The sequence below is a fragment of the Pristiophorus japonicus genome, chromosome 7, assembly GCF_044704955.1.
Source record: "Pristiophorus japonicus isolate sPriJap1 chromosome 7, sPriJap1.hap1, whole genome shotgun sequence".
In the NCBI taxonomy this organism is placed as follows: domain Eukaryota; kingdom Metazoa; phylum Chordata; class Chondrichthyes; family Pristiophoridae; genus Pristiophorus; species Pristiophorus japonicus.
The window spans coordinates 249,336,146-249,361,335 of NC_091983.1; the positions used below are offsets into that span (position 1 = coordinate 249,336,146).

The following is a 25,190-nucleotide window of genomic DNA, read 5'->3' on the forward strand; positions in this document are numbered from 1 at the left end:
AATTCCACAGGTTAACAACTCTCTGAGTGAAGATGTTTCTCCTCATCTCAGTCCTAAATGGCTTACCCCTTATCCTTAGAATATGTCCCCTGGTTCTGGACTTCCCCAACATCGGGAACATTCTTCCTGCATCTAACCTGTCCAGTCCCGTCAGAATTTTATATGTTTCTATGAGATCCCCTCTGATCCTTCTAAACTCCAATGAATACAGGCCCGGTCGATCCAGTTTCTCCTCATATGTCAGTCCTGCCATGCTGGGAATCAGTCTGGTGAACCTTCGCTGCACTCCCTCAATAGCAAGAATGTCCTTCCTCAGATTAGGAGACCAAAACTGAACACAATATTCCAGGTGAGTCCTCACTAAGGCCCTGTACAACTGCAGTAAGACTTCCCTTTACTCCTTTACTCTCATTCCCTAGCTATGAAGGCCAACATATCATTTGTCTTCTTTACTGCCTGCTGTACCTGCATGCCAACTTTCAATGACTGATGTACCATGACACCCAGGTCTCGTTGCACCTCCCCTTTTCCTAATCTGCCACCATTCAGATAATATTCTGCCTTCGTGTTTTTGCCACCAAAGTGGATAACCTCACATTTATCCACATTATACTTCATCTGCCATGCGTTTGCCCACTCACCTAACCTGCCCAAGTCACCCTGCAGCCTTTCAGCGTCCTCCTCGCAACTCACACCTCCACCCAGGTTAGTGTCATCTGCAAGCTTGGAGGTATTACACTCAATTCCCTCATCCAAATCATTAATGTATATTGCAAATAGCTGGGGTCCCAGCACTGAGCCCTGCGACACCCCACTAGTCACTGCCTGACATTCTGAAAAGGACCCGTTTATCCCGACCCTTTGCTTCCTGGTCTGCCAACCAATTCTCTATCCACGTCATACATTACCCCCAATATCATGTGCTTTAATTTTGCACCCTCGATCTCCTAGGATTTCCGGAAGGTTATTTGTGTTTTCCTTCGTGAAGACAGAACCAAAGTATTTGTTTAACTGGTCCGCCATTTCTTTGTTCCCCATTATAAATTCACCTGAATCTGACTACAAGGGACCTACGTTTGTTTTCACTAATCTTTTTCCCTTGTGTGGGACCTTGTCAAAAGCCTTTTGAAAGTCCAAATACACCACATCCACTGGTTCTCCCTTGTCCACTCTACTAGTTACATCCTCAAAAAATTCTAGAAGATTTGTCAGGATTTCCCTTTCATAAATGCATTCTGACTTGGACCGATCCCATCACTGCTTTCCAAATGTGCTGCTATTTCATCTTTAATAATTTAATCCAACATTTTCCCCACTCCTGATGTCGGGCTAACTGGTCTATAATTACCCATTTTCTCTCTTCCACCTTACTTAAAAAGTGGTGTTACAATAGCTACCCTCGAGTTGGAAAATGATCACCAATGCATCCATTGTTTCTAGGGCTACTTCCTTAAATACTCTGGGATGCAGACTATCTTGCCCCGGAGATTTATCGGTCTTCAATCCCATCAATTTCCCGAACAGAATTTCCCGCCTAATAAGGATTTCCTTCAGTTCCTCCTTCTCACTAGACCCTCGGTCCCCTAGTATTTCCGGAAGGTTATTTGTGTCTTTCTTCGAGAAGACAGAACCAAAGTATTTGTTTAACTTGTCTGCCATTTCTTTGTTCCCCATTATAAATTCATCTGAATCTGACTGCAAGGGACCTACGTTTGTTTTCACTAATCTTTTTCTCATCACTATTTTCTCATTGCTATATATTGTAGTTATGCCTCCTTGCTATAGAGAAATTACTATCTGATGATTACAATGACCCAACAACAAAACTTGCATTTGTATAGCAACTATAAAGTACAAACTGCCACAAAATTTTGCAGAGGAGAAAATGGGGATGGATAAGATATGGGGTTCTAAGCTCAGCTCGGGGTCAAATGGGGTACATAGATTCTGCACTGTGGCTCAGCCGAAGTGACCAGCCAGGAACGAAAATGGAATCATGGCTCAGGATAAACAATTTTTGGCATACAGCCAAACAGGGTGGCTTTGGGTGGTGTTGGTTGAGGCAGGAATATTGGCCAGAACATTAGGAGAACTCCTTGCCATTCAAACAAAGAAATGGCAGACCAATTGAACAAATACTTTGGTTCTGTCTTCACTAAGGAAGACACGAATAACCTTCCGAATGGACTCGGGGACAGTGGGTCTATTGAGAAGGAGGAACTGAAGGATATCCTTATTCGGCGGGAAATTGTGTTCGGGAAATTGATGGGATTGAAGGCCAATAAATCCCCGGGGGCTGATAGTCTGCATCCTAGAGTACTTAAGGAAGTTGCCCTAGAAATAGTGGATGCATTGGTGATCATTTTCCAACGTCTATCGACTCTGGATCAGTTCCTATGGACTGGAGGGTAACTAATGTAACACCACTTTTTAAAAAAGAAGGGAGAGAGAAAACGGGTAATTATAGACCGGTTAGCCTGACATCAGGAAAATATTGGAATCAATCATTAAGGATGAAATAGCAGTGCATTTGGAAAGCAGTGACAGGATCGGTCCAAGCCAGCATGGATTTATGAAAGGGAAATCATGCTTGACGAATCTTCTGGAATTTTTTGAGGATGTAACTAGCAGAGTGGATGAGGGAGAACCAGTGGATGTGGTGTATTTGGACTTTCAAAAGCCTTTTGACAAGGTCCCGCACAAGAGATTGGTGTGCAAAGTCAAAGCGCATGGTATTGGGGTTAATGTACTGACGTGGATAGAGAACTGGTTGGCAGATAGGAAGCAGAGAGTCGGGATAAACGGGTCCTTTTCAGAATGGCAGGCAGTGACTAGTGGGGTGCCGCAGGGCTCAGTGCTGGGACGCCAGCTCTTTACAATATACATTAATGATTTAGATAATTGAGTATAATATCTCCAAGTTTGCAGATGACACTAAACTGGGTGGCGGTGTGAGCTGTGAGGGGGATGCTAAGAGGCTAGAGGCTGTAGGCTGACTTGGACAGGTTAGGTGAGTGGGCAAATGCATGGCAGTATAATGTGGATAAATGTGAGTTTATCCACTTTGGGGGCAAAACACAAAGGCAGAATATTATCTGAATGGCGGCAGATTAGGAAAAGGGGAGGTGCAACGAGACCTGGGTGTCATGGTTCATCAGTCATTGAAGGTACAACATGCAGCTACAACAGGCGGTGAAGAAGGCAAATTGTATGTTAGCCTTCATAGCTAGGGGATTTGAGTATAGGAGCAGGGAAGTCTTACTGCAGTTGTACAGGGCCTTAGTGAGGCCTCACCTGGAATATTGTGTTCCGTTTTGGTCTCCTAATCTGAGGAAAGACGTTCTTGCTATTGAAGGAGTGCAGCGAAGGTTCACCAGACTAATTCCAGGGATGGCTGGACTGTCATATGAGGAGAGACTGGATCAACTCGGCATGTATTCACTGGAGTTTAGAAGGATGAGAGGGGATCTCATAGAAACGTATAAGATTCTGACGGGACTGGACAGGTTAGAAGCGGGAAGAATGTTCCCGATGTTGGGGAAGTCCAGAACCAGGGGACATAGTCTTAGGATAGAGGGTAGGCCATTTGGGACTGAGATGAGGAGGAACTTGTTCGCTCAGGGAGTTGTTGACCTGTGCAGTTCGCTGCCGCAGAGAGTTGATGCCAATTCATTGGATGTATTGAAGAGGGAGTTGGATATGGCCCTTGCGGCTAAGGGGATCAAGGGGTATGGAGAGAAAGCAAGAAAGGGAATGATCAGCCATGATAATGAATGGCGGTGCAGGCTCGAAGGGCCGAATGGCCTACTCCTGCACCTATTTTCTATGTTTCTATGTTTCTATCACATATCTATAGAAGCTTTTGTAGTCCGTTTTTATGTTGCCAGCAAGCTTCCTTTCATACTCTATTTTCTCCCTCCTAATTAAACCCTTTATCCTCCTCTGCTGCATAACAAAATGCTCCCAGTCCTCAGGTTTGCTGCTTTCTCTGGCCAATTTAAAGGCCTCTTCCTTGGATTTAACACGATCCTTAATTTCCCTTGTTAGCCACAGTTGAGTCACTTTCCCTGATTTTATTTTTACTCCAGACAGGGATGTACAATTGTTGAAGTTCATCTATGTGATCTTTAAATGTTTGCCATTGCCTATCCACCGTCAACCCTTTAAGTATCACTCGCCAGTCTATTCGAACCACTTTACGTTTCATACCATCGAAGTTACCTTTCCTAACGTTCAGGACCCTTGTCTCTGAATTAACTGTGCCACTCTCCATCTTAATAAAGAATTCTAACATATTATGGTCATTCTTCCCCAAGTGGCCTTGCACAACAAGATTGTTAATTAGTCCTTTCTCATTACACAGCACCCAGTCTAGGATGGCCAGCCCTCTAGTTGGTTCCTTGACATATTGGTCTAGAAAACCATCCCTAATACACTCCAGGAAATCCTCCTCCACTGCATTGCTACCAGTTTGGTTAGCCCAATCAATATGTAGATTAAAGTCGCCGATGATAACTGCTGTACCTTTATTGCACGCATCACTAATTTATTGTTTGATGCTGTCCCCAACCTCACTACTACTGTTTGGTGGTCTGTACACAACTCCCACTAGCATTTTCTGCCCTTTGGTATTCCGTAGCTCCACCCATACAGATTCCACATCATCCAAGCTAATGTCCTTCCTTACTGTTGCATTAATTTCCTCTTTAACCAGCAACGCCACCCCACCTCCTGTTCCTTTCTATCTATCCTTCCTAAATGTTGAATACCCCTGGATGTTGAGTACCCAGCCTTGGTGACCCTGGAGCCATGTCTCCGTGATGCCAATTACATCATATCCGTTAACTGCTATCTGCGCAGTTAATTCGTCCACCTTATTGCAAATACTCTTCGCATTGAGGCACAGAGCCTTCAGGCTTGTCTTTTTAACACCCTTTGCCCCTTTAGAATTTTGCTGTAATGTGGCCCTTTTTGCTGTTTGCCTTGGGTTTCTCTGCCCTCCACTTTTACTTTTCTTCTTTCTATCTTTTGCTTCAGCCCCCATTCTACTTCCCTCTGTCTCCCTGCATAGGTTCCCATCCCCCTACCATATTAGTTTAACCTCTCCCGAACAGCAGAAGCAAACACTCCCCCTAGGACATTGGTTCTGGTCTTGCCCAGGTGCAGACCGTCCGGTTTATACTGGTTCCACCTCCCCCAGAACTGGTTCCAATGTCCCAGGAATTTGAATCCCTCCCTTGTGCACCACTCCTCAAGCCACGTTATTCATCTGAGCTATCCTGCGATTCCTACTCTGACTAGCACGTGGCACTGGTAACAATCCTGAGATTACTACCTTTGTGGTCCTACTTTTTAATTTAGCTCCTAGCTCCCTAAATTCATCTTGTAGGGCCTCCTTCCTTCGTGAAGACAGATCCAAAGTATTTGTTCAACTGGTCTGCCATTTCTTTGTTCCCCATTATAAATTCACCTGAATCTGACTGCAAGGGACCTACGTTTGTCTTCACTAATCTTTTTCTCTTCACATATCTATAGAAGCTTTTGTAGTCAGTTTTTATGTTCCCAGCAAGCTTCCTCTCATACTCTATTTTCCCCCTCCTAATTAAACTCTTTGTCCTCCACGGCTGAATTAGAACATTCTCTCAGTCCTCAGGTTTGCAGCTTTTTGTGGCCAATATATATGCTTCTTCCTTGGATTTAACACTATCCTTAATTTCTCTTGTTAACCACAATCTCCGTTTTATTTTTTACTCCAGACAGGGATGTACAGTTGTTGAAGTTCTTCCATGTGATCTTTAAATGTTTGCCATTGCCTATCCACCGTCAACCCTTCAAGTATCATTCGCCAGTCTAGTCTAGCCAATTGACGCCTCACACCATCGTAGTTACCTTTCCTAAAGTTCAGGACCCTAATCTCTGAATTAACTGTGTCACTCTCCATCTTAATAAAGAATTCTACCATAGAGGATTGGCTAACTAACAGAAAACAGAGAGTCGGAATAAATGGGTCATTTTCCGGTTGGCAAACAGTACCTAGTGAGGTGCTGTAGGGATCGGTGCTGGGGTCTCAACTATTTACAATCTATATTAATGACTTGGATGAAGGGATCGAATGTAATGTAGCTAAGTTTGCTGATGATACAAGGGTGGGTGGGAAAGTAAATTGTGAGGAGGACACAAAAAAATCAGCAAAGAAATATCGACAGGATCAGTGAGTGGGCAAAAATTTGGCAAATGGAGTATCATGTGGGAAAATGTGAGGTTAACCACTTTGGCAGTAAAAATAGAAAAGCAAATGATAAGTTAAATGGAGAAAAATTGCAAAGTGCTGCAGTACAGAGGAGCTGGAGGTCCTTGTGCATGAAACACAAAAAGTGAGTATGCTGGTACAGCAAGTGATCAGGAAGACAAATGGAATGTTGGCCTTTATTGCAAGGGGGATAGAGTATAAAAGCAGAGAAGTCCTGCTACAACTGTACAGGGTATTAGTGAGACCACACCTGGAGCACTGTGTACAGTTTTGGTCTCCGTATTAAAGGAAGAATAAACTTGCATTGGAGGCTGTTCAGAGAACATTCACTCGGTTGATTCCTGAGATGAGGGGGTTGACTCATGAAAGATAGGTTGTGTAGGTTGGGCCTATACACATTGGAGTTTGGAAGAATGAGAGGTGATCTTATCGAAACACATAAGATAATGAGGTAGCTTGACAAGGTGGATGCAGAGAGGATAGTTCCACTCGTGGAAACTAAAACTAAGGGACATGAGCTGAAATTGGTGGACTTTGCAGGGATTCAGGAGGATGGGGGTCCCCTGAAGGATTTCTCGTGTTTTTTGAAATTTTTTATTTTCATCAGTTCCCCCCTCCCTGGGTGGTACATTGCCGAGGATTGCTTTTGCCGCCGAGAATGGGAGCTACCCCCAGCTGTCGCCCAGATTCAATGCGTAAATCCCATTTTTGCTGCCGGGCGGTCTTTCCAAGATTTTTCCATGAAACTTCCACCCAAAGTACCATCAGGATCTCGGCAGTCCTTTGGGCGGGGCTTAGCTTCCACCAATTTCAGGCCCATAGTCTCAGAATAAGGGGCCGCCCATTTAAAATTAAGATGAGGAGGAATTTCTTCTCTCAGTGGGTTGTAAATCTGTGAAATTCTCTGCCCCAGAGAGCTGTGGAGGATGGTCATTGAATATATTTAAGACGGAGATAGACATATTTTTGAGTGATAAGGGAATAAAGGTGTTATGTATGGAGAGAGAGTCAGACTGAACACTGTGAGCTTAAAGTAAAGTGTGACCTTAGTCTAGTCTTTTATTGCAGGTCTCCAGAGTGCCTCTCCAACCTATGAGGCCTCTTTAAATACCTGTGCTCCCAAGGGATTATGGGACCCCTTGGGACTCCAGGGGATGTGCCCTCTAGTGGTTGTACAGAGTATATACAAGTATACATATATAACAACACTTCATCCCCCCTTACCCCCCAAAGTCAATAGTGTAACTATTTACAATGTGAGTCGATCTGGGGCCCTTCTTGCCCTGGTTGATCGTCTCGGTGTGAAAGCTGGTATAGGAGAATCAATTGTTGGGCCCTCGCTGGGCTGCTGTGCAGCTGGCCTTGCTGGGCTGCCTGGTGTGTTGGGCCCTGCTGGGCTGCTGTGGATGATGGGTGCCACCGGTGTGTGTGTTGGGGGGGGGGGGGGTGGTCAAAGAAGGTAGGGTCCAAAGTGGGTTGCTCAGGATAGTCCGTGAATCTGAGTTTATTTTGGTTCAAGTGTTTCCGGCGAATGAGTCCATTTGAAAGTTTGACCCGAAACACCCTGCCACCCTCTTTGGCCACGACAGTGCCGGGAAGCCACTTGGGACCTTCTCCATAATTCAATACAAATACAGGATCATTGATTTCAATTTCACGTGACACATTGGCGCTATCATGGTATGTACTTTGTTGAAGCCGCCGACTCTCTACCTGTTCATGTAGATCAGGGTGAACTAACGAGAGCCTTGTCTTAAGTGCCCTTTTCATGAGCAGTTCAGCAGGTGGAATCCCAGTGAGCGAGTGGGGTCTCATGCGGTAGCTAAGCAGGACTCGGGATAGGCGAGTCTGCAGTGAGCCTTCAGTTCCCCTCTTCAAGCCCTGCTTGATAGTTTGCACTGCTCTCTCTGCCTGACTGTTGGATGCTGCTTTGAATGGGGCAGACGGAACATGTTTGATCCCATTACCGGTCATGAACTCTTTGAACGCGGCACTGGTGAAATCCTCTTGTTGTCACTCACAAGGACATCAGGCAGTCCGTGCCAGGCAAACAAGGCCCGCAGGCTTTCTGTAGTGGCAGCGGACGTGCTTGCCGACATTATCTCACATTGAATTCATTTGGAGTACGCATCAACAACCACAAGGAACATTTTATCCAAAAACGGGCCTGCATAGTCGACATGGATCCTGGACCACGGTTTGGTCCTGGGTGCATTGCTTAACTGCGTAGAAGATCAGCCATGATCTGATTGAATGGTGGAGCAGGCTCGAGGGGCCGAATGGCTGACTCCTGCTCCTATTTTTTATGTTCTTCGGTCAGATTCAGCTCGGCTTGAGCTTTGTGTCTATCTGAATTTGCGTATACACAGAGTATAAAGTCTGCCTCACTTTAGCTTGCTGGGCACACTGTACGTCCTTTGTTACCTGCTCTTACTTTTAACTCTCTTGCTTCCGATGTCATAGCATGGCTGATACATACAGTAGTAATAAGAAGGGTACTGATAATTACTGCAATCAATCATAAATCATTCCTTCCTATGGCGTAAACAGAACATTGCGAGTCCTGTTGTGTAACCACCGATCTATATTGCAGGGTAATTTATCTGCAATTACTAACTGTAAATAATTGATATCACTGCCAGAACGTTACTTGTTGTCAATTCAGAGTTCAGAACTGGTAATGTGTTTCTTTTTCTTTTAGAGGTTTCACCCAGCAATTTCCACAGAACAGCTTCCTGACATCAGTGCCTGCACTCTTCGAACGCCCATCTACAAAAGGGACATCCCAAACAAGCAGCAGATATGGATGAAGTGGAAAGAGAGAGGAAGAATTTCCCGCTCTAAAAGGTATGGTTCATTTATGCTTTAGATAGAAATGTAGAAACATAGAAAATAGGTGCAGGAGTAGGCCATTCGGCCCTTCGAGCCTGCACCACCATTCAATCAGATCATGGCTGATCATTCACATCAGTACCCCTTTCCTGCTTTCTCTCCATACCCCTTGATCCCTTTGGTAGTAAGGGCAATAGCTAACTCCCTCTTGAATATATCCAACAACTCTCTGCGGCAGAGAATTCCACAGATTCACAGTTCTCTGAGTGAATAAGTTTCTCCTTATCTCGGTCCTAAGGAGGATACAAACAACCTTCCGGATATAAAAGGGGTCAGAGGGTCTAGTAAGGAAGAGGAACTGAGGGAAATCTTTATTAGTCGGGAAATTGTGTTGGGGAAATTGATGGGATTGAAGGCAGATAAATCCCCAGGGCCTGATGGCCTGCATCCTAGAGTACTTAAGGAGGTGGCCTTGGAAATAGCGGATGCATTGACAGTCATTTTCCAACATTCCATTGACTCTGGATCAGTTCCTATGGAGTGGAGGGTAGCCAATGTAACCCCACTTTTTAAAAAAGGAGGGAGAGAGAAAACAGGGAATTATAGACCGGTCAGCCTGACCTCAGTAGTGGGTAAAATGATGGAATCAATTATTAAGGATGTCATAGCAGTGCATCTGGAAAATGGTGACATGATAGGTCCAAGTCAGCATGGATTTGTGAAAGGGAAATCATGCTTGACAAATCTTCTGGAATTTTTTGAGGATGTTTCCAGTAAAGTGGACAAAGGAGAACCAGTTGATGTGGTATATTTGGACTTTCAGAAGGCTTTCGACAAGGTCCCACACAAGAGATTAATGTGCAAAGTTAAAGCACATGGGATTGGGGGTAGTGTGCTGACGTGGATTGAGAACTGGTTGTCAGACAGGAAGCAAAGAGTAGGAGTAAACGGGTACTTTTCAGAATGGCAGGCAGTGACTAGTGGAGTGCCGCAAGGTTCTGTGCTGGGGCCCCAGCTGTTTACATTGTACATTAATGATTTAGACGAGGGGATTAAATGCAGTATCTCCAAATTTGCGGATGATACTAAGTTGGGTGGCAGTGTGAGCTGCGAGGAGGATGCTATTAGGCTGCAGAGTGACTTGGATAGGTTAGGTGAGTGGGCAAATGCATGGCAGATGAAGTATAATGTGGATAAATGTGAGGTTATCCACTTTGGTGGTAAAAACAGAGAGACAGACTATTATCTGAATGGTGACAGATTAGGAAAAGGGAAGGTGCAACGAGACCTGGGTGTCATGGTACATCAGTCATTGAAGGTTGGCATGCAGGTACAGCAGGCGGTTAAGAAAGCAAATGGCATGTTGGCCTTCATAGCGAGGGGATTTGAATACAGGGGCAGGGAGGTGTTGCTACAGTTGTACAGGGCCTTGGTGAGGCCACACCTGGAGTATTGTGTACAGTTTTGGTCTCCTAACTTGAGGAAGGACATTCTTGCTATTGAGGGAGTGCAGCGAAGGTTCACCAGACTGATTCCCGGGATGGCGGGACTGACCTATCAAGAAAGATTGGATCAATTGGGCTTGTATTCACTGGAGTTCAGAAGAATGAGAGGGGACCTCATAGAAACGTTTAAAATTCTGACGGGTTTAGACAGGTTAGATGCAGAAAGAATGTTCCCAATGTTGGGGAAGTCCAGAACCAGGGGTCACAGTCTGAGGATAAGGGGTAAGCCATTTAGGACCGAGATGAGGAGAAACTTCTTCACCCAGAGAGTGGTGAACCTGTGGAATTCTCTACCACAGAAAGTAGTTGAGGCCAATTCACTAAATATATTCAAAAGGGAGTTAGATGAAGTCCTTACTACTCGGGGGATCAAGGGTTATGGCGAGAAAGCAGGAAGGGGGTACTGAAGTTTCATGTTCAGCCATGAACTCATTGAATGGCGGTGCAGGCTAGAAGGGCTGAATGGCCTGCTCCTGCACCTATTTTCTATGTTTCTATGTTTCTATGTCCTAAATGGCTTACCCCTTATCCTTAGACTGTGACCCCTGGTTCTGGACTTCCCCAACATCGGGACCATTCTTCCAGCATCTAACCTGTCCAGTCCCATCAGAATTTTATATGTTTCTATGAGATTCCCTCTCATTCTTCTAAACTCCAGTGAATACAGGCCCACTCGATCCAGTCGATCCAGTCTCTCTTCATATGTCAGTCCTGCCATCCCGGTGAACCTTCGCTGCACTCCCTCAATAGCACTCCCTCAATCCTTCCTCAGATTAGGAGACCAAAACTGAGCACACTATTCCAGGTGAGGCCTCACCAAGGCCCTGTACAACTTCAGTAAGACCTCCCTGCTCCTATACTCAAATCCCCTAGCTATGAAGGCCAACATGCCATTTGCCTTCATTGCGTGCTGTACCTGCATGCCAACTTTCAATGACTGATGCACCATGACACCCAGGTCTCATTGCACCTCCCCTTTTCCTAATCTGCCGCCATTCAGATAATATTCTGCCTTCATGTTTTTGCCACCAAAGTGGATAACCTCACATTTATCCACATTATACTTCATCTGCCATGCATTTGCCCATTCACCTAACCTGTCCAAGTCACCCTGCACTCTTAGCATCCTCCTCTCAGCTCACACCGCCACCCAGCTTAGTGTCATCTGCAAACTTGGAGATATTACACTCAATTCCTTATCTAAATCATTGATGTATATTGTAAATAGCTGGGGTCCCAGCACTGAGCCCTGCGGCACCCCACTAGTCATTGCCTGCCATTCTGAAAAGGACCCGTTTATCCCGACTCTCTGCTTCCTGTCTGCCAACCAGTTCTCTATCTATATCAATACATTACCCCCAATACCATGTGCTTTAATTTTACACACCAATCTCTTGTGTGAGACCTTGTCAAAAGCCCAAATATACCACATCCACTGGTTCTCTCTTATCCACTCTACTAGTTACATCCTCAAAAATTTCTCGAAGATTTGTCAAGCATGATTTCCCTTTCATAAATCCATGATGACTTGGACCGATCCTGTCACTGCTTTCCAAATGTGCTGCTATTTCATCTTTAATAATTGATTCCAACATTTTCCCCACTATCAATATTAGGCTAAACGGTCTATAATTCCCTGTTTTCTCTCTCCCTCCTTTTTAAAAAAAGTGGTGTTACATTAGCTACCCTCCAGTCCATAGGAACTGATCCAGAGTCCATAGACTGTTGGAAAATGATCTCCAATGCATCCACTATTTCTAAGGCCACTTCCTTAAGTACTCTGGGATGCAGACTATCAGGTCCTGGGGATTTATCGGCCTTCAATGCCATCAATTTCTCGAACACAATTTCATGAGGAGGACAAAGGGTTTGATTAGGGCAGGGAAAATAGAGTACGAGAGGATGCTTGCTGGGAACATTAAGATGAACTACAAAAGCTTCTATAGATAGGTAAAGAGAAAAAAGTTAGTAAAGACAAATGTAGGTCCCCTGCAGTCAGAATCAGGGATGTCAAAAACGGGGAACAATGAAATGGCAGACCAATTGAACAAGTACTTTGGTTCGGTATTCACGAAAGAGGACACAAACAACCTTCCGGATATAAAAGGGGTCAGAGGGTCTAGTAAGAAGGAGGAACTGAGGGAAATCCTTATTAGTCGGGAAATTGTGTTGGGGAAATTGATGGGATTGAAGGCCGATAAATCCCCAGGGCCTGATGGACTGCATCCCAGAGTACTTAAGGAGGTGGCCTTGGAAATAGCGGATGCATTGACAGTCATTTTCCAACATTCCATAGACTCTGGATCAGTTCCTATGGAGTAGAGGATAGCCAATGTAACCCCACTTTTTAAAAAAGGAGGGAGAGAGAAAACAGGGAATTATAGACCGGTCAGCCTGACATCGGTAGTGGGTAAAATGATGGAATCAATTATTAAGGATGTCATAGCAGCGCATTTGGAAAGAGGTGACATGATAGGTCCAAGTCAGCATGGATTTGTGAAAGGGAAATCATGCTTGACAAATCTTCTCGAATTTTTTGAGGATGTTTCCAGTAGAGTGGACAAGGGAAAACCAGTTGATGTGGTGTATTTGGACTTTCAGAAGGCTTTCGACAAGGTCCCACACAAGAGATTAATGTGCAAAGTTAAAGCACATGGGATTGGGGATAGTGTGCTGACGTGGATTGAGAACTGGTTGTCAGACAGGAAGCAAAGAGTAGGAGTAAATGGGGACTTTTCAGAATGGCAGGCAGTGACTAGTGGGGTACCGCAAGGTTCTGTGCTGGGCCCCAGCTGTTTACATTGTACATTAATGATTTAGACGAGGGGATTAAATGTAGTATCTCCAAATTTGCGGATGACACTAAGTTGGGTGGCAGTGTGAGCTGCGAGGAGGATGCTATGAGGCTGCAGAATGACTTGGTTAAGTTAGGTGAGTGGGCAAATGCATGGCAGATGAAGTATAATGTGGATAAATGTGAGGTTATCCACTTTGGTGGTAAAAACAGAGAGACAGACTATTATCTGAATGGTGACAGATTAGGAAAAGGGGAGGTGCAACGAGACCTGGGTGTCATAGTACATCAGTCATTGAAGGTTGGCATGCAGGTACAGCAGGCGGTTAAGAAAGCAAATGGCATGTTGGCCTTCATAGCGAGGGGATTTGAGTACAGGGGCAGGGAGGTGTTCCTGCAGTTGTACAGGGCCTTGGTGAGGCCACACCTGGAGTATTGTGTACAGTTTTGGTCTCCTAACTTGAGGAAGGACATTCTTGCTATTGAGGGAGTGCAGCGAAGGTTCACCAGACTGATTTCCGGGATGGTGGGACTGACCTATCAAGAAAGGCTGGATCAACTGGACTTGTATTCACTGAAGTTCAGAAGAATGAGAGGGGATCTCATAGAAACGTTTAAAATTCTGACGGGTTTGGACAGGTTAGATGCAGGAAGACTGTTCCTAACGTTGGGGAAGTCCAGAACCAGGGGTCACAGTCTAAGGATAAGGGGTAAGCCATTTAGGACCGAGATGAGGAGAAACTTCTTCGCCCAGAGAGTGGTGAACCTGTGGAATTCTCTACCACAGGAAGTTGTTGAGGCCAATTCACTAAATATATTTAAAAAGGAGTTAGATATAGTCCTTACTACTAGGGGGATCAAGGGGTATGGCAAGAAAGTAGGAATGGGGTACTGAAGTTGCATGTTCAGCCATGAACTCATTGAATGGCGGTGCAGGCTCGAAGGGCGAATTGCCTACTCTTGCACCTATTTTCTATGTTTCTGTGTTTCTATGTTTCTATGATTAATAAGGATTTCCTTCAGTTCCTCACTAGAACCTCGGTCCCCTAGTATTTCCGGAAGGTTATTTGCGTCTTCCTTCGTGAAGACAGAACCAAAGTATTTGTTCAGTTGGTCTGCCATTTCTTTGTTCCCCATTGTAAATTCAGCTGATTCTGAGTGCAAGGGACCTACGTTTGTCTTCACTAATCTTTTTCTCTTCACATATCTATAGAAGCTTTTGCAGTCAGTTTTTATGTTCTCAGCAAAAATAAAAATAAAAATAAAAAAAACTAAAATAATCCTCGGAACCCAAAATTAAAAAAAATGCCCTTTTTGTAGCACGGGGCACCTCATCAGAGAGTATTCCAGTCTGAAAATAAGATCGTGTTGACTTCATCATAATTAGATGCTTTTAACTTTTCTATGAAGAGTGATTTAAACCCTAATTAAACCCTTTGTCCTCCTCTGCTGATTCTAAATTTGTCCCAGTCCTCAGGTTTGCTGCTTTTCCGGGCCAATTTATATGCCTCTTCCTTGGATTTAACACTATCCCTAATTTCCCTTGTTAGCCATAGTTGAGCCACCATCCCCATTTTATGTTTACTCCAGACAGGGATGTATAATTCTTGAAGTTCATCCATGTTGTGGTGTATGTAGCACACAAATCACTGACTCCACACGGTCTGGTGTTGACATAACTGCTGTGACCTTAGTCTTTTATTGTGTAACTCCAGAGTGCCTCTCAGGTGTGGTGGGCAGCCTTTTATACTCTGTCTTGCAGTACTTTCAGGTCTCCCACCACGGCGCCCACTGTGGCGCACCATTGTACTTATACATTTAATGTACCTGGACAATACATAACATCTCACTCCCCCCGCAGTTCCAAAAGCCATTGCCGGTGACCTCGGCCTTGTTCGTCCTGGTTGATTTGTGAGTGTGAGTCCATGACCATCCACTTCCCTCTTCTCCCCCATGTGGAGGACCCGGTGCAAGCACGTGGTATTTGCAGTCCTTACATGGGTGATAAGGTATACGAGCATAACTTCCAACAGAAAGCAGGGATACATAGACGGTACATTTGTATGGTACATATAATATGTGGTACAGATGTTATGTCAAAACGTTGCAGGTACACTGAACAGTTATTTAATCCCAGCTCCTTTGGCTGAGGTACGGTGGCGGTACACGGCCCCTTTTTGCCCGAGATAATGGGCTGCGCTGAGACAGGGTATCGCAACTGGTGCATTGCCTCTGTTCTCATGAAGTAGTCGCCTTAGCAGCCGCTGAACCATTGCATGAATCCCCTAAATCGAAAATCGCATTAGCCCATTGGTAATGTTAGTCACGGATCCGTATCTCTTTTACTTGAACCTCGTGGTATTAACTCTTTCCATAATTCATATCCATTATTTTAAACACTGTAACCATTCAGCATTAAACTATTAATTCTTATCATAAATCCGTCATCCTACATTCACATAGCTCATTTAGACTTGCTCTTGCCTTACAAAAGTCTTTTTGTGGGGACCGCCAACGGTGTAAGGCCCTTTTAAGACTCCCTGGTGCATTTCCCTTTTAAGACGTCATCTTGTGGTTCCCACGAGGCTTCCCTTGGCCGTCGCCATTTTAGTTGCTCTGCTGGCCTTTGTCTGCAGAGCTCTGCTGCCACGAGGCTCACCACCATCTTGAGCTCGCTGGCGAAGAAAGAACAGAAGGGACAAGGAAAAAAGTAAGAGAAAAAAAATGGACCAGAGCAACCCATCTTGGCAGAAGTGGCTCCCTGGACTCGATCAGTCACAGTCCGTACTTGCTGCCGCATCCGCCGCTCTGGCTTGCGTTCTCCTGAGTCATGCCAGCCGCCGCCGCAGCCTCCGCTCCCACTGTTGTCTCCGCACTTGCCGCCTCTCCTGCGGCCGTCGTAGCCGCCTCTCCTGCGGCCGCCGTGGCCACCACCATCGCAGCCGCTACCGCCGCCTGACTTTTCCTCTGCGTGGGCCCCCCAGATCTTCCGGCTATCGATGGACCTCCCGCTCATGGCCCGCAGCGCCCCGCCGGCCCGCACCCCAGCAATTGGCCCGCATCTACATACTTGCTCTTCCAGGGTCTGCTTGTCTGTGGAGGCTGAGGCTGCAGAATTGCTTGAGGTCAGAAGTTCTGGGCTGCTGTCGCCTGTGTGTGGATTTAGGCTGCAGCTCCAGCTCGGTCGCGCTGCTCTTTGGGAACCCAGGGGACAGCTGTCTGTGGAGGAATGAAGTCTTCCCAGCTCCCACGGACCTTTCCCATCCATCTTCTGCCGAGAAGCGTTGGCCCCTCGCCTGCAATGACCCACAAAGGTAAAACCGCGCATCTCGTCCCTGTGAGATACCTGCATATCCGCTCTGCCAGGAACAGGTATCAGTTCCTTTGTGTAAGTATGCAGCTTTGCCGTGACCGGGACCAGCTGGGGTCGTGCAGCTGGGTTGACCCACAGTTTATCGAAAGTTCTCTGACTCATCAACAACAGACCCGATGCCGTATCCACTGCCATACTCACTGGAACTCCGTCAGTTTTTACTTCCATTATCTCTGGGGGAGAATCGTCGGTACACGTATACAATCCCAACACCTCATCATCTTCTGCCTGCTCCTCGCTGAACAGTGGATCATCCACCATCTCCCCACGCCACACGGTGAGTCCGATTTCTTTTACACATACGCTGAAGGTGGCCTTTCAGGTGGCAGGTATTGCACGTGTACTCCGCAAACCTGCACCGGTGAGCCCCATGGCTTCCTCCGCAGCGCCAGCATGGTGCTGCTTGATTGGCCCCCCTCAGCGGACTCTGAGTTCCAGGATCCCGAGGTCTGTGCTCTCTGTCCCGGGCAGAGCCACGTTCTGCAGTTTTGTCCATGGTGGGCGCTATCCTGTGGACAGTGCCTGCCGGGTTCGAGACTGTGTGGATCATTTGCTTGGTGCTGCAAGTCGAGGTCATATATGGCTGGCTGATGGTGATAGCTTTTGTCAGAGTGACTGTGGGTTCTGTGGCCAGCAGCTTGTGAAGGAGGCCCTCGTGGCCAATCCCCATAATGAAAATGTCCCGCAACGCCTCGTCAAGGTGTGTCCCAAAATCACACGGCGCCGCGAGTCTCCTGAGGTCCGCAGCATATTTGGTGGCATCCTGGCCCTCGGGTCTGCAGTGATGGTAAAATTTGTATCTGGCCGTGAGGATGCTCTCCTTCGGTTTCAACTGGTCACGAATGAGTGCGACCAGCTCCTCGTATGACTTGTCCCTGGCACTCCCTGGTGCCAGCAAATCCCTGACGAGACAGTAAACCTCATCGCCACAACTGGAGAGCAATATCGCCTTACGCTTCTCTCTCAGTGCGTCTGTGTGCCCCGTCGGGTCGTTTGCTGTGAAGTAGTACTCGAGCCTTTCCGTATCGGCCTCCCAATCATTGCCCACGGTAAAATCCTTTAGCAAGCCCAGAGTAGCCATGGTTGCGTGGAGTTCATCCGCGTCCTCGTTGCCAATGTGGTGTATGTAGCACACAAATCACTGACTCTACACGGTCTGGTGTTGATATAATTGCTGTGACCATCGTCCTTTATTGTGTAACTCCAGAGTGCCTCAGGTGTGGTGAGCAGCCTTTTATACTCTGTCTTGCAGGTAACTACAGGTCTCCCACCACAGTGTCCTCTGTGGCGCACCATTGTACTTATACATTTAATGTACCTGGACAATACATAACACATGTGATCTTTAAATGTCTGCCATTGCCTATCCACCGTCAACCCTTTAAGTATCATTCGCCAGTCTATTCTAGCCAATTCCCGTCTCATACTATCGAAGTTACCTTACCTTACATACGGCCCAATAGATCTATGCCGGTGCGTATGTTGCTTCAGAGCCTCCTCCCACCCTTCTTAATTGAATCCTATCAACATAACCCTCTATTCCCTTCTCTTTAGTTTTGCTTTAAATGCATCTATGCTCTTGCCGCAGCGACTCCTGGTGGTAGTGAGTTCCACATTCTAACCACTCACAGGAGCGTAATGAAAAATAAAAATTTGACACCAAGGCATATAAGGAGATATTAGGACAGATGACCAAAAGCTTGTTAAAAGAATTTGTTGGAGGCCAATCATCTCAGCCCAGAGACACCACAACCTGATAATGTTTAAAAAATCAACATACAGAAGTCCATGAATCTCAAGAGATAAACACCACTTGTACTGAAACATCACAAAGTTATTTACTGAATAAAATCATGGCACTTTTTATACAAATGCACGTATTATTCTTTTGTCTTGCATTCTTAGTCAGAAATAATCAGATATCATTGTCATCATCACAGGCAGTCCCTCGAAACGAGGATGACTTGCTTCCACGGATGAGTTCACAGGTGTTTCAATGAAGGACCTGAACTACATCCCCATTCAATGGAAGATGTCTGTGCGTGGATTTTTTAACGTGTGGTGGCCGTTGCACACCAGCCACCACACGGGCTTGACAGAGCTAGGTCTTGATCCAATGGCAAGGATTACCCAAGACGACTGGAGACCAGCTCTGCTGCACGGACCTCGTGCGCACACATATCGCAGTGTGGGCTGGCCCGTGCTGCCCCTGGCCCCGAACTCACGCCTCCCCTGGACCCCGATCACATCCCTCCACAGTCTCTCGCCGCTCCTGCTGTATGTGTACATAACTGTCTGTGTGTATAAGAGGACTATAAAGCTGCTATCAATTCTCTGATTGTGAATATGGTGAATGGAAAGTTATACTGGCCTGCCAGGACCACTGGGCAATGAGACACTCCTGCCCCTAACTGATGGCTAGTGGCTCCCGTGCACCGCTGTCCCCTTGATTTTCCATTACCCTACTGCTGCTCATCCAAGTCCGTGATTCTGCCTCTGTCCCTGGATTATTGTGAATCCTGCAGCATAATGCAGCATTTTGTTCTCCTTCATTGAGCACATCATAAAATCTCCACAACCAGTCCAAGCGTCTGAAGCATTGCTTTAGCAATCCCAAATGGTTTGACAATCAGGGTTCTGTTTCTCCCAAACGTATCTTTGTCACCGATCTGTACTGTATTACGGATGTTGTCATCTTTCTCCTTCATAGAACTCTGTCACATTTGGTTGCCTCAAAATGAAAGCATCATTGGTACTCCTCAGGAGGCTTGTATTGACTTGTGTTACATTCTTCTGGTGGTTACATACCATTTGCATGTTAATGGAACAATGTCCCTTACTATTTAGGATTGAGACAGGATTGTTCTTGGATGAATGACCACATGATCAAAGTACCTTGTACATTGGGGAAGTGAGCAATATGGAAAAAAGTGAGGCTGCCTTTTGTAGGTTCATGGTGGATCAGAAACTTTAATTAATCAATTCACAGTTAATCAAATGACATCTATGATATCCTGTGGTGCCTGGGAAGCTCCTATAGGCTAAAGATTGAGAGCAGTGAGGATCGACAGTGCGGATAGTTTACTACCCCAGTATGTCAATGTGACCAGTTGGCACAGGACTGTCGCAGCCTCACTGCTGAGCCTCATGTCCTCTGTAAGGCCTAAGTAACCATGTCTGCAGGTCTTCTACCGGCTAGTTTGTTCGGCATGTGGGACTCGTCCTGTGTTCTCTGTAATCCTCGATGCCTCTCTTTGAGTTCCTATATATGCAAAACCTTTATATCTCACTAGTTAGACCTCAGCTGGAGTATTGTGGGCAATTAAGAACATAAGAACATAAGAAATAGGAGCAGGAGTAGGCCAAAGGGCCCCTCGAGCCTGCTCCGCCATCTAATATGATCATGGCTGATCTGATCATGGACTCAGGTCCACTTCCCTGTCCGCTCCCCATAACCCCTTATCCCCTTAACGGTTAAGAAACTGTCTATCTCTGCCTTAAATTTATTCAATGTCCCGGCTTCCACAGCTCTCTGAGGCAGCGAATTTCACAGATTTACAACCCTCTGAGAGAAGAAATTCCTCTTCATCTCAGTTTTAAATGGGCGGTCCCTTATTCTAAGATTATGCCCCCTAGTTCTAGTCTCCCCCATCAGTGGAAACATCCTCTCTGCATCCACCTTGTCAAGCCCCCTCACAATCTTATACGTTTCAATAAGATCACCTCTCATTCTTCTGAATTCCAATGAGTAGAGGCCCAACCTCCTCAACCTTTCCTCATAAGTCAACCCCCTCATCTCCGGAATCAACCTAGTGAACCTTCTCTGAACTGCCTGCAAAGCAAGTATATCCTTTCCTAAATATGGAAACCAAAACTGCACACAGTATTCCAGGTGTGGCCTCACCAATACCCTGTATAACTGTCTTAACTTCCCTGCTTTTATACTCCATCCTCTTTGCAATAAAGGCCAAGATACCATTGGCCTTCCTGATCATGCTGTACCTGCATACTAACCTTTTGTGTTACATGCACAAGTACCCCCAGGTCCCACTGTACTGCAGCACTTTGCAATTTTTCTCCATTTAAACAATAACCTTAACTTTGATTTTTTTCTGTCAAAGTGCATGACCTCACGCTTTCCAACATTATGCTCCATCTGCTAAATTTTTCCCCACTCACTTAGCCTGTCTATGTCCTTTTGCAGATTTTTTGTATCCTCCTCACAAATTGTTTTTCCTCCCATCTTTGTATTTGTTGCGTATGCAATAACTCAATAGGCTTAGTACCGTGCACTCAATCAGGTGTGACCTGACACTATTTTATTAGCTCTCAAAGTGAGGATTAAACATGGAGGCTTTCTTTATACACAAGGGCTGCACGTGTGTGTGTGTGGCCCAATGACCTCTGACGGTTGCTCCCCCTGGTGGCAGGTAAACCCAGGCATACATACATTACATCATTCCCCCCAAGATCTTGGTATCAGTCCTATTTACAAATTGAGATGGTCCAGGGCTTTCCGCTCCCTAGTGGATCGTCTCAGTTCAATTCCAGATCTGGGTGAGCTCTCCGTGTCATTCATGACTTGAGGCTGGGTAGCCGATCTAATGGGAGAGGCAGTGTCCATGTCAGGGATTGAAGGTCCAGATTCATTGACAACAGCAGGGTCTTCTGATGGCTGAATATGAATCGGTTGGTCATTGATGGCGTCTTCTTCAAGCTGTTCCGGTTCGTCTGTGTGCCGCAATTTCTTCTGATCAATAGTCCTCCTGCATGTTTGCCCATTAGTGAGCCTGACAAGCACCCTGTTACCCTCCTTGGCCGTAACAGTGCCAGTGACCCACTTGAGGCCTTGACCATAATTTAGCACATACACAGGATCATTAATAGAGATGTCGCATGACAGAGCAGTGCGATCATGATACCACTGCTGATGTTGACGTCTGTTTTCGACGTGATCGTTCAGATCAGGGTGGACAAGTGAGAGCCTGGTCTTGAGACCTCTCTTCATCAACAGTTCAGCAGGGGGGACACCAGTAAGTGTGTGGGGTCTCGTCCTGTAACTAAGCAGTATGAGTGACAAGCGAGTCTGCAAAGAACCGTGAGTTACGCGTTTCAGGCTCTGCTTGATGGTTTGGACGGTCCGCTCCGCTTGACCATTGGATGCTGGTTTGAATGGTGCTGATCTCGTGCTTAATACCATCGAGTCTCATAAACTCTTGAAACTCCAAACTCGTGAAGCACGATCCGTTGTCGCTCACAACAATGTCAGGCAGACCATGAGTGGCGAACATGGCACGAAGGCTCTCAATGGTGGCTGTGGATGTGCTGGATGACATGATTACATATTCTATCCATTTGGAATACGCATCCACCACCACAAAAAATATTTTGCCCAGGAAAGGACCTACATAGTCGATGTGAATCCTCAACCATGGTTTGGATGGCCACGACCACAGAGCGGAGATTCCACTGGTGCATTGCTTAACTGCAAGCAAATGTTGCACTGATGCACACATGACTTTAAATCAGAGTCAATGACAGGCCACCAAACGTGAGACCTGGCAATGGCCTTCATCATCACAATATTGGGATGGGTACTGTGTAAATCCCGTACAAATCTCTCCCTGCCTTTCTTGGGCTTAACACCACGATTACCCCATAGCAAACAATCAGATTGAATGGATAGTTTGTCTTTGCGACAGTTGTAAGGTTTGGTCTCATCACACACTTCCCTGGAAATGGTCGACCAATCACCACTAAGGACACCACGTTTTATAACTGATAAAGTCGGATCCTGGCTGGTCCAGGTCCTAACTGGTTGAGCAGTGACAGGCGACCCTTCACTCTCAAAGGCATCCATGACCAACAGTAGGTCTGCGGGCTGTGGTGTTTCCACCTCTGGCGTGGGCAACGGTAAATGGCTCAATGCATCTGCACAATTCTCGGTGCCAGGTCTATGGCGAATGACATAATCATAGGCAGATAATGTGAGCGCCCACCTCTGGATGTGGGACGACACGTTGGTATTGATACCTCTATGCTCTGAAAACAAAGATATGAGCGACTTGTGATCGGTTTCAAGCTCGAAACGAAGCCCAAACAGAAACTGGTGCATCTTTTTAACCCCATATACGCAGGCTAAAGCTTCTTTCTCTACCATACCAAAGGCTCTTTCCGCCTTAGACATGCTTCTCGATGCATACGCAATGGGTTGTAGTTTGCCCAACTCATTGGATTGTTGGAGCACGCAACTAACCCCATGTGATGAAGCGTCACAGGCCAATACTAAATGCTTGCACGGGTCATAATGTACCAGCAATTTGTTGGAGCAAAGCAGATTTCTAGCCTTCTCGAAGGCCCTGTCTTGAGATACACCTGAGCAGCATGTGCAATGGCTCTAATAATATGCTCAATTTAGGTAAGAAATTATCAAAGTAGTTGAGAAGACCAAGGAACGAACGCAGCTCCGTCACATCTGGGTGCATTTTTGGTGGTCTCTGTTTTCGAGTCCATAGGCATGATGTCATCTGCAGCCAGGAATTTGACTTCCTATGCCATAAAGACACACTTTGAATGTTTCAGCCAGAGCCCCACTTTGTCCAGATGACGTAGAACCTCTTCCAGGTTGTGCAGATGTTCGGCAGTGTCACGACCTGTGACCAGAATGTCATCTTGGAACACCACGGTTCTAGGGACGAACTTCAGTAAACTCTCCAAGTTTCTCTGAAATATGGCTGGAGCTAAGCGAATTCCGAAAGGACACCTGTTGTAAATGAACAGCCCTTTAAGCGTATTGATGCACGTAGGTTTCTTGGACAATTCGACAAGCTCCTGTGTCCTATAGGCCAATGTCAGATCCAATTTGGTGAACGACTTTCCCCAGCTAGCGTTGCAAACAGGTCATCAGCCTTTGGTAATGGGTACTGATCCTGTTTCGAAACTCGGTTGATCATAACCTTGTAGTCTCCACAAATCCTGACAGTGCCATCACTCTTTAGCACAGGAATAATGGGCCTAGCCCATTCGTTAAATTCGACCGCTGAAATGACCCCTTCACGTTGGAGTCTGTCCAGTTCGATTTTGACCTTCTCCCTCATCAGGTACGGGCTTTGTGATGAATGGTGTTATGTCTCAAATAAAGCAATGTGACTGAGCAATGTAGACTTGAGTAAGTGTGACCTTAGTCTCTTTATTCTGACTCCAGAGTGCTGGCACAGCATGGGAGGCCTGCTTATATGTAGTGCTCCCAAGAGATGCTGGGATCCCTTGGGACTCCAACAGATGCGCCCTCTGGTGGCAGTAGAATGCTGTTTACAAGGTGTTGCATACATAACGGACAGGTTTTGCATCCGAGTCCGGGTGGATCTGCACCTTGGCTACCGTGAAGTTGCCGATGCCCGGTTCAAACAGCGAAGGAAATTTGCTCAGCACTTGAGCATACGAAGCGTCATCCACTGATGACAAAGCTTTAATATCATTGCAGTTCCACTTTATTTTTTCGAGCCAACTCCTGCCGAACAGCATTGGACCATTGCCTGGAATGATCCACAGTGATAGATCATGACCGCCCCATCGTATGACACCTTGACTGCTGCACTGCCAATCACTGGTATGAGCTCTTTGGTGTAGGTGCGCAATTTTGCATTTACTGGACTCCGCTTGGGTTTCACGGCCTTGGTATCCCACAGCTTTTCGAAAATCCTCTGGCTCATAATTGACTGACTCACGCCAGTGTCTAATTCCATAGATACCGGCACGCTGTTCAATTTTACGACAATCATTATCGGTTGGCTCTTTGTCAGGAATAGGCCATTCGGCCCTTGAGCTTGCACCACCATTCAATAAGATCATGGCTGCTCATTCACCTCAGTACCCCTTTCCTGCTTTCTCTCCATACACCTTCATCCCTTTAGCCGTAAGGTCCATATCTAACTCCCTCTTGAATATATCCAATAAACTGGCATCAGCAACTCCCTGCGGTAGAGACTTCCACAGGTTAACAACTCTCTGAGTGAAGAAGTTTCTCCTCATCTCAGTCCTAAATGGCTTACCCCTTATCCTTAGACTGTGTCCCCTGGTTCTAGACTTCCCCAACAACGGGAACATTCTTCCTACATCTTACCTGTCCAGTCCCGTCAGAATTTTATATGTTTCTATGAGATCCCCTCTCATCCTTCTAAACTCCAGTGAATACGGGCCCAGTTGATCCAGTCTCTCCTCATATGTCAGTCCTGCCATCCCTGGAATCAGTCTGGTGAACCTTCGCTGCACTCCCTCAATAGCAAGAGCATCCTTCCTCAGATTAGGAGACCAAAACTGAACACAATATTCCAGGTGAGGCCTCACCAAGGCCCTGTACAACTGCAGTAAGACCTCCCTGCTCCTATACTCAAATCCCCTAGCTATGAAGGCCAACATACCATTTGCCTCCTTCAC

The 25,190-nt window shown here is 46.1% G+C and overlaps 1 protein-coding gene across 1 annotated transcript in view; it reads left to right on the forward strand.

Annotated features, from left to right (window-relative positions):
• Positions 1-25,190, forward strand: part of LOC139266717 (dynein axonemal heavy chain 6-like) — a 580,613-nt gene that overhangs the window by 160,625 nt on the left and 394,798 nt on the right. The window contains exon 3 of the mRNA XM_070884303.1: positions 8,952-9,097. Within this exon, the coding sequence (XP_070740404.1) occupies positions 8,952-9,097 (146 nt within the window). The remainder of the gene's footprint in view (positions 1-8,951; positions 9,098-25,190) is intronic.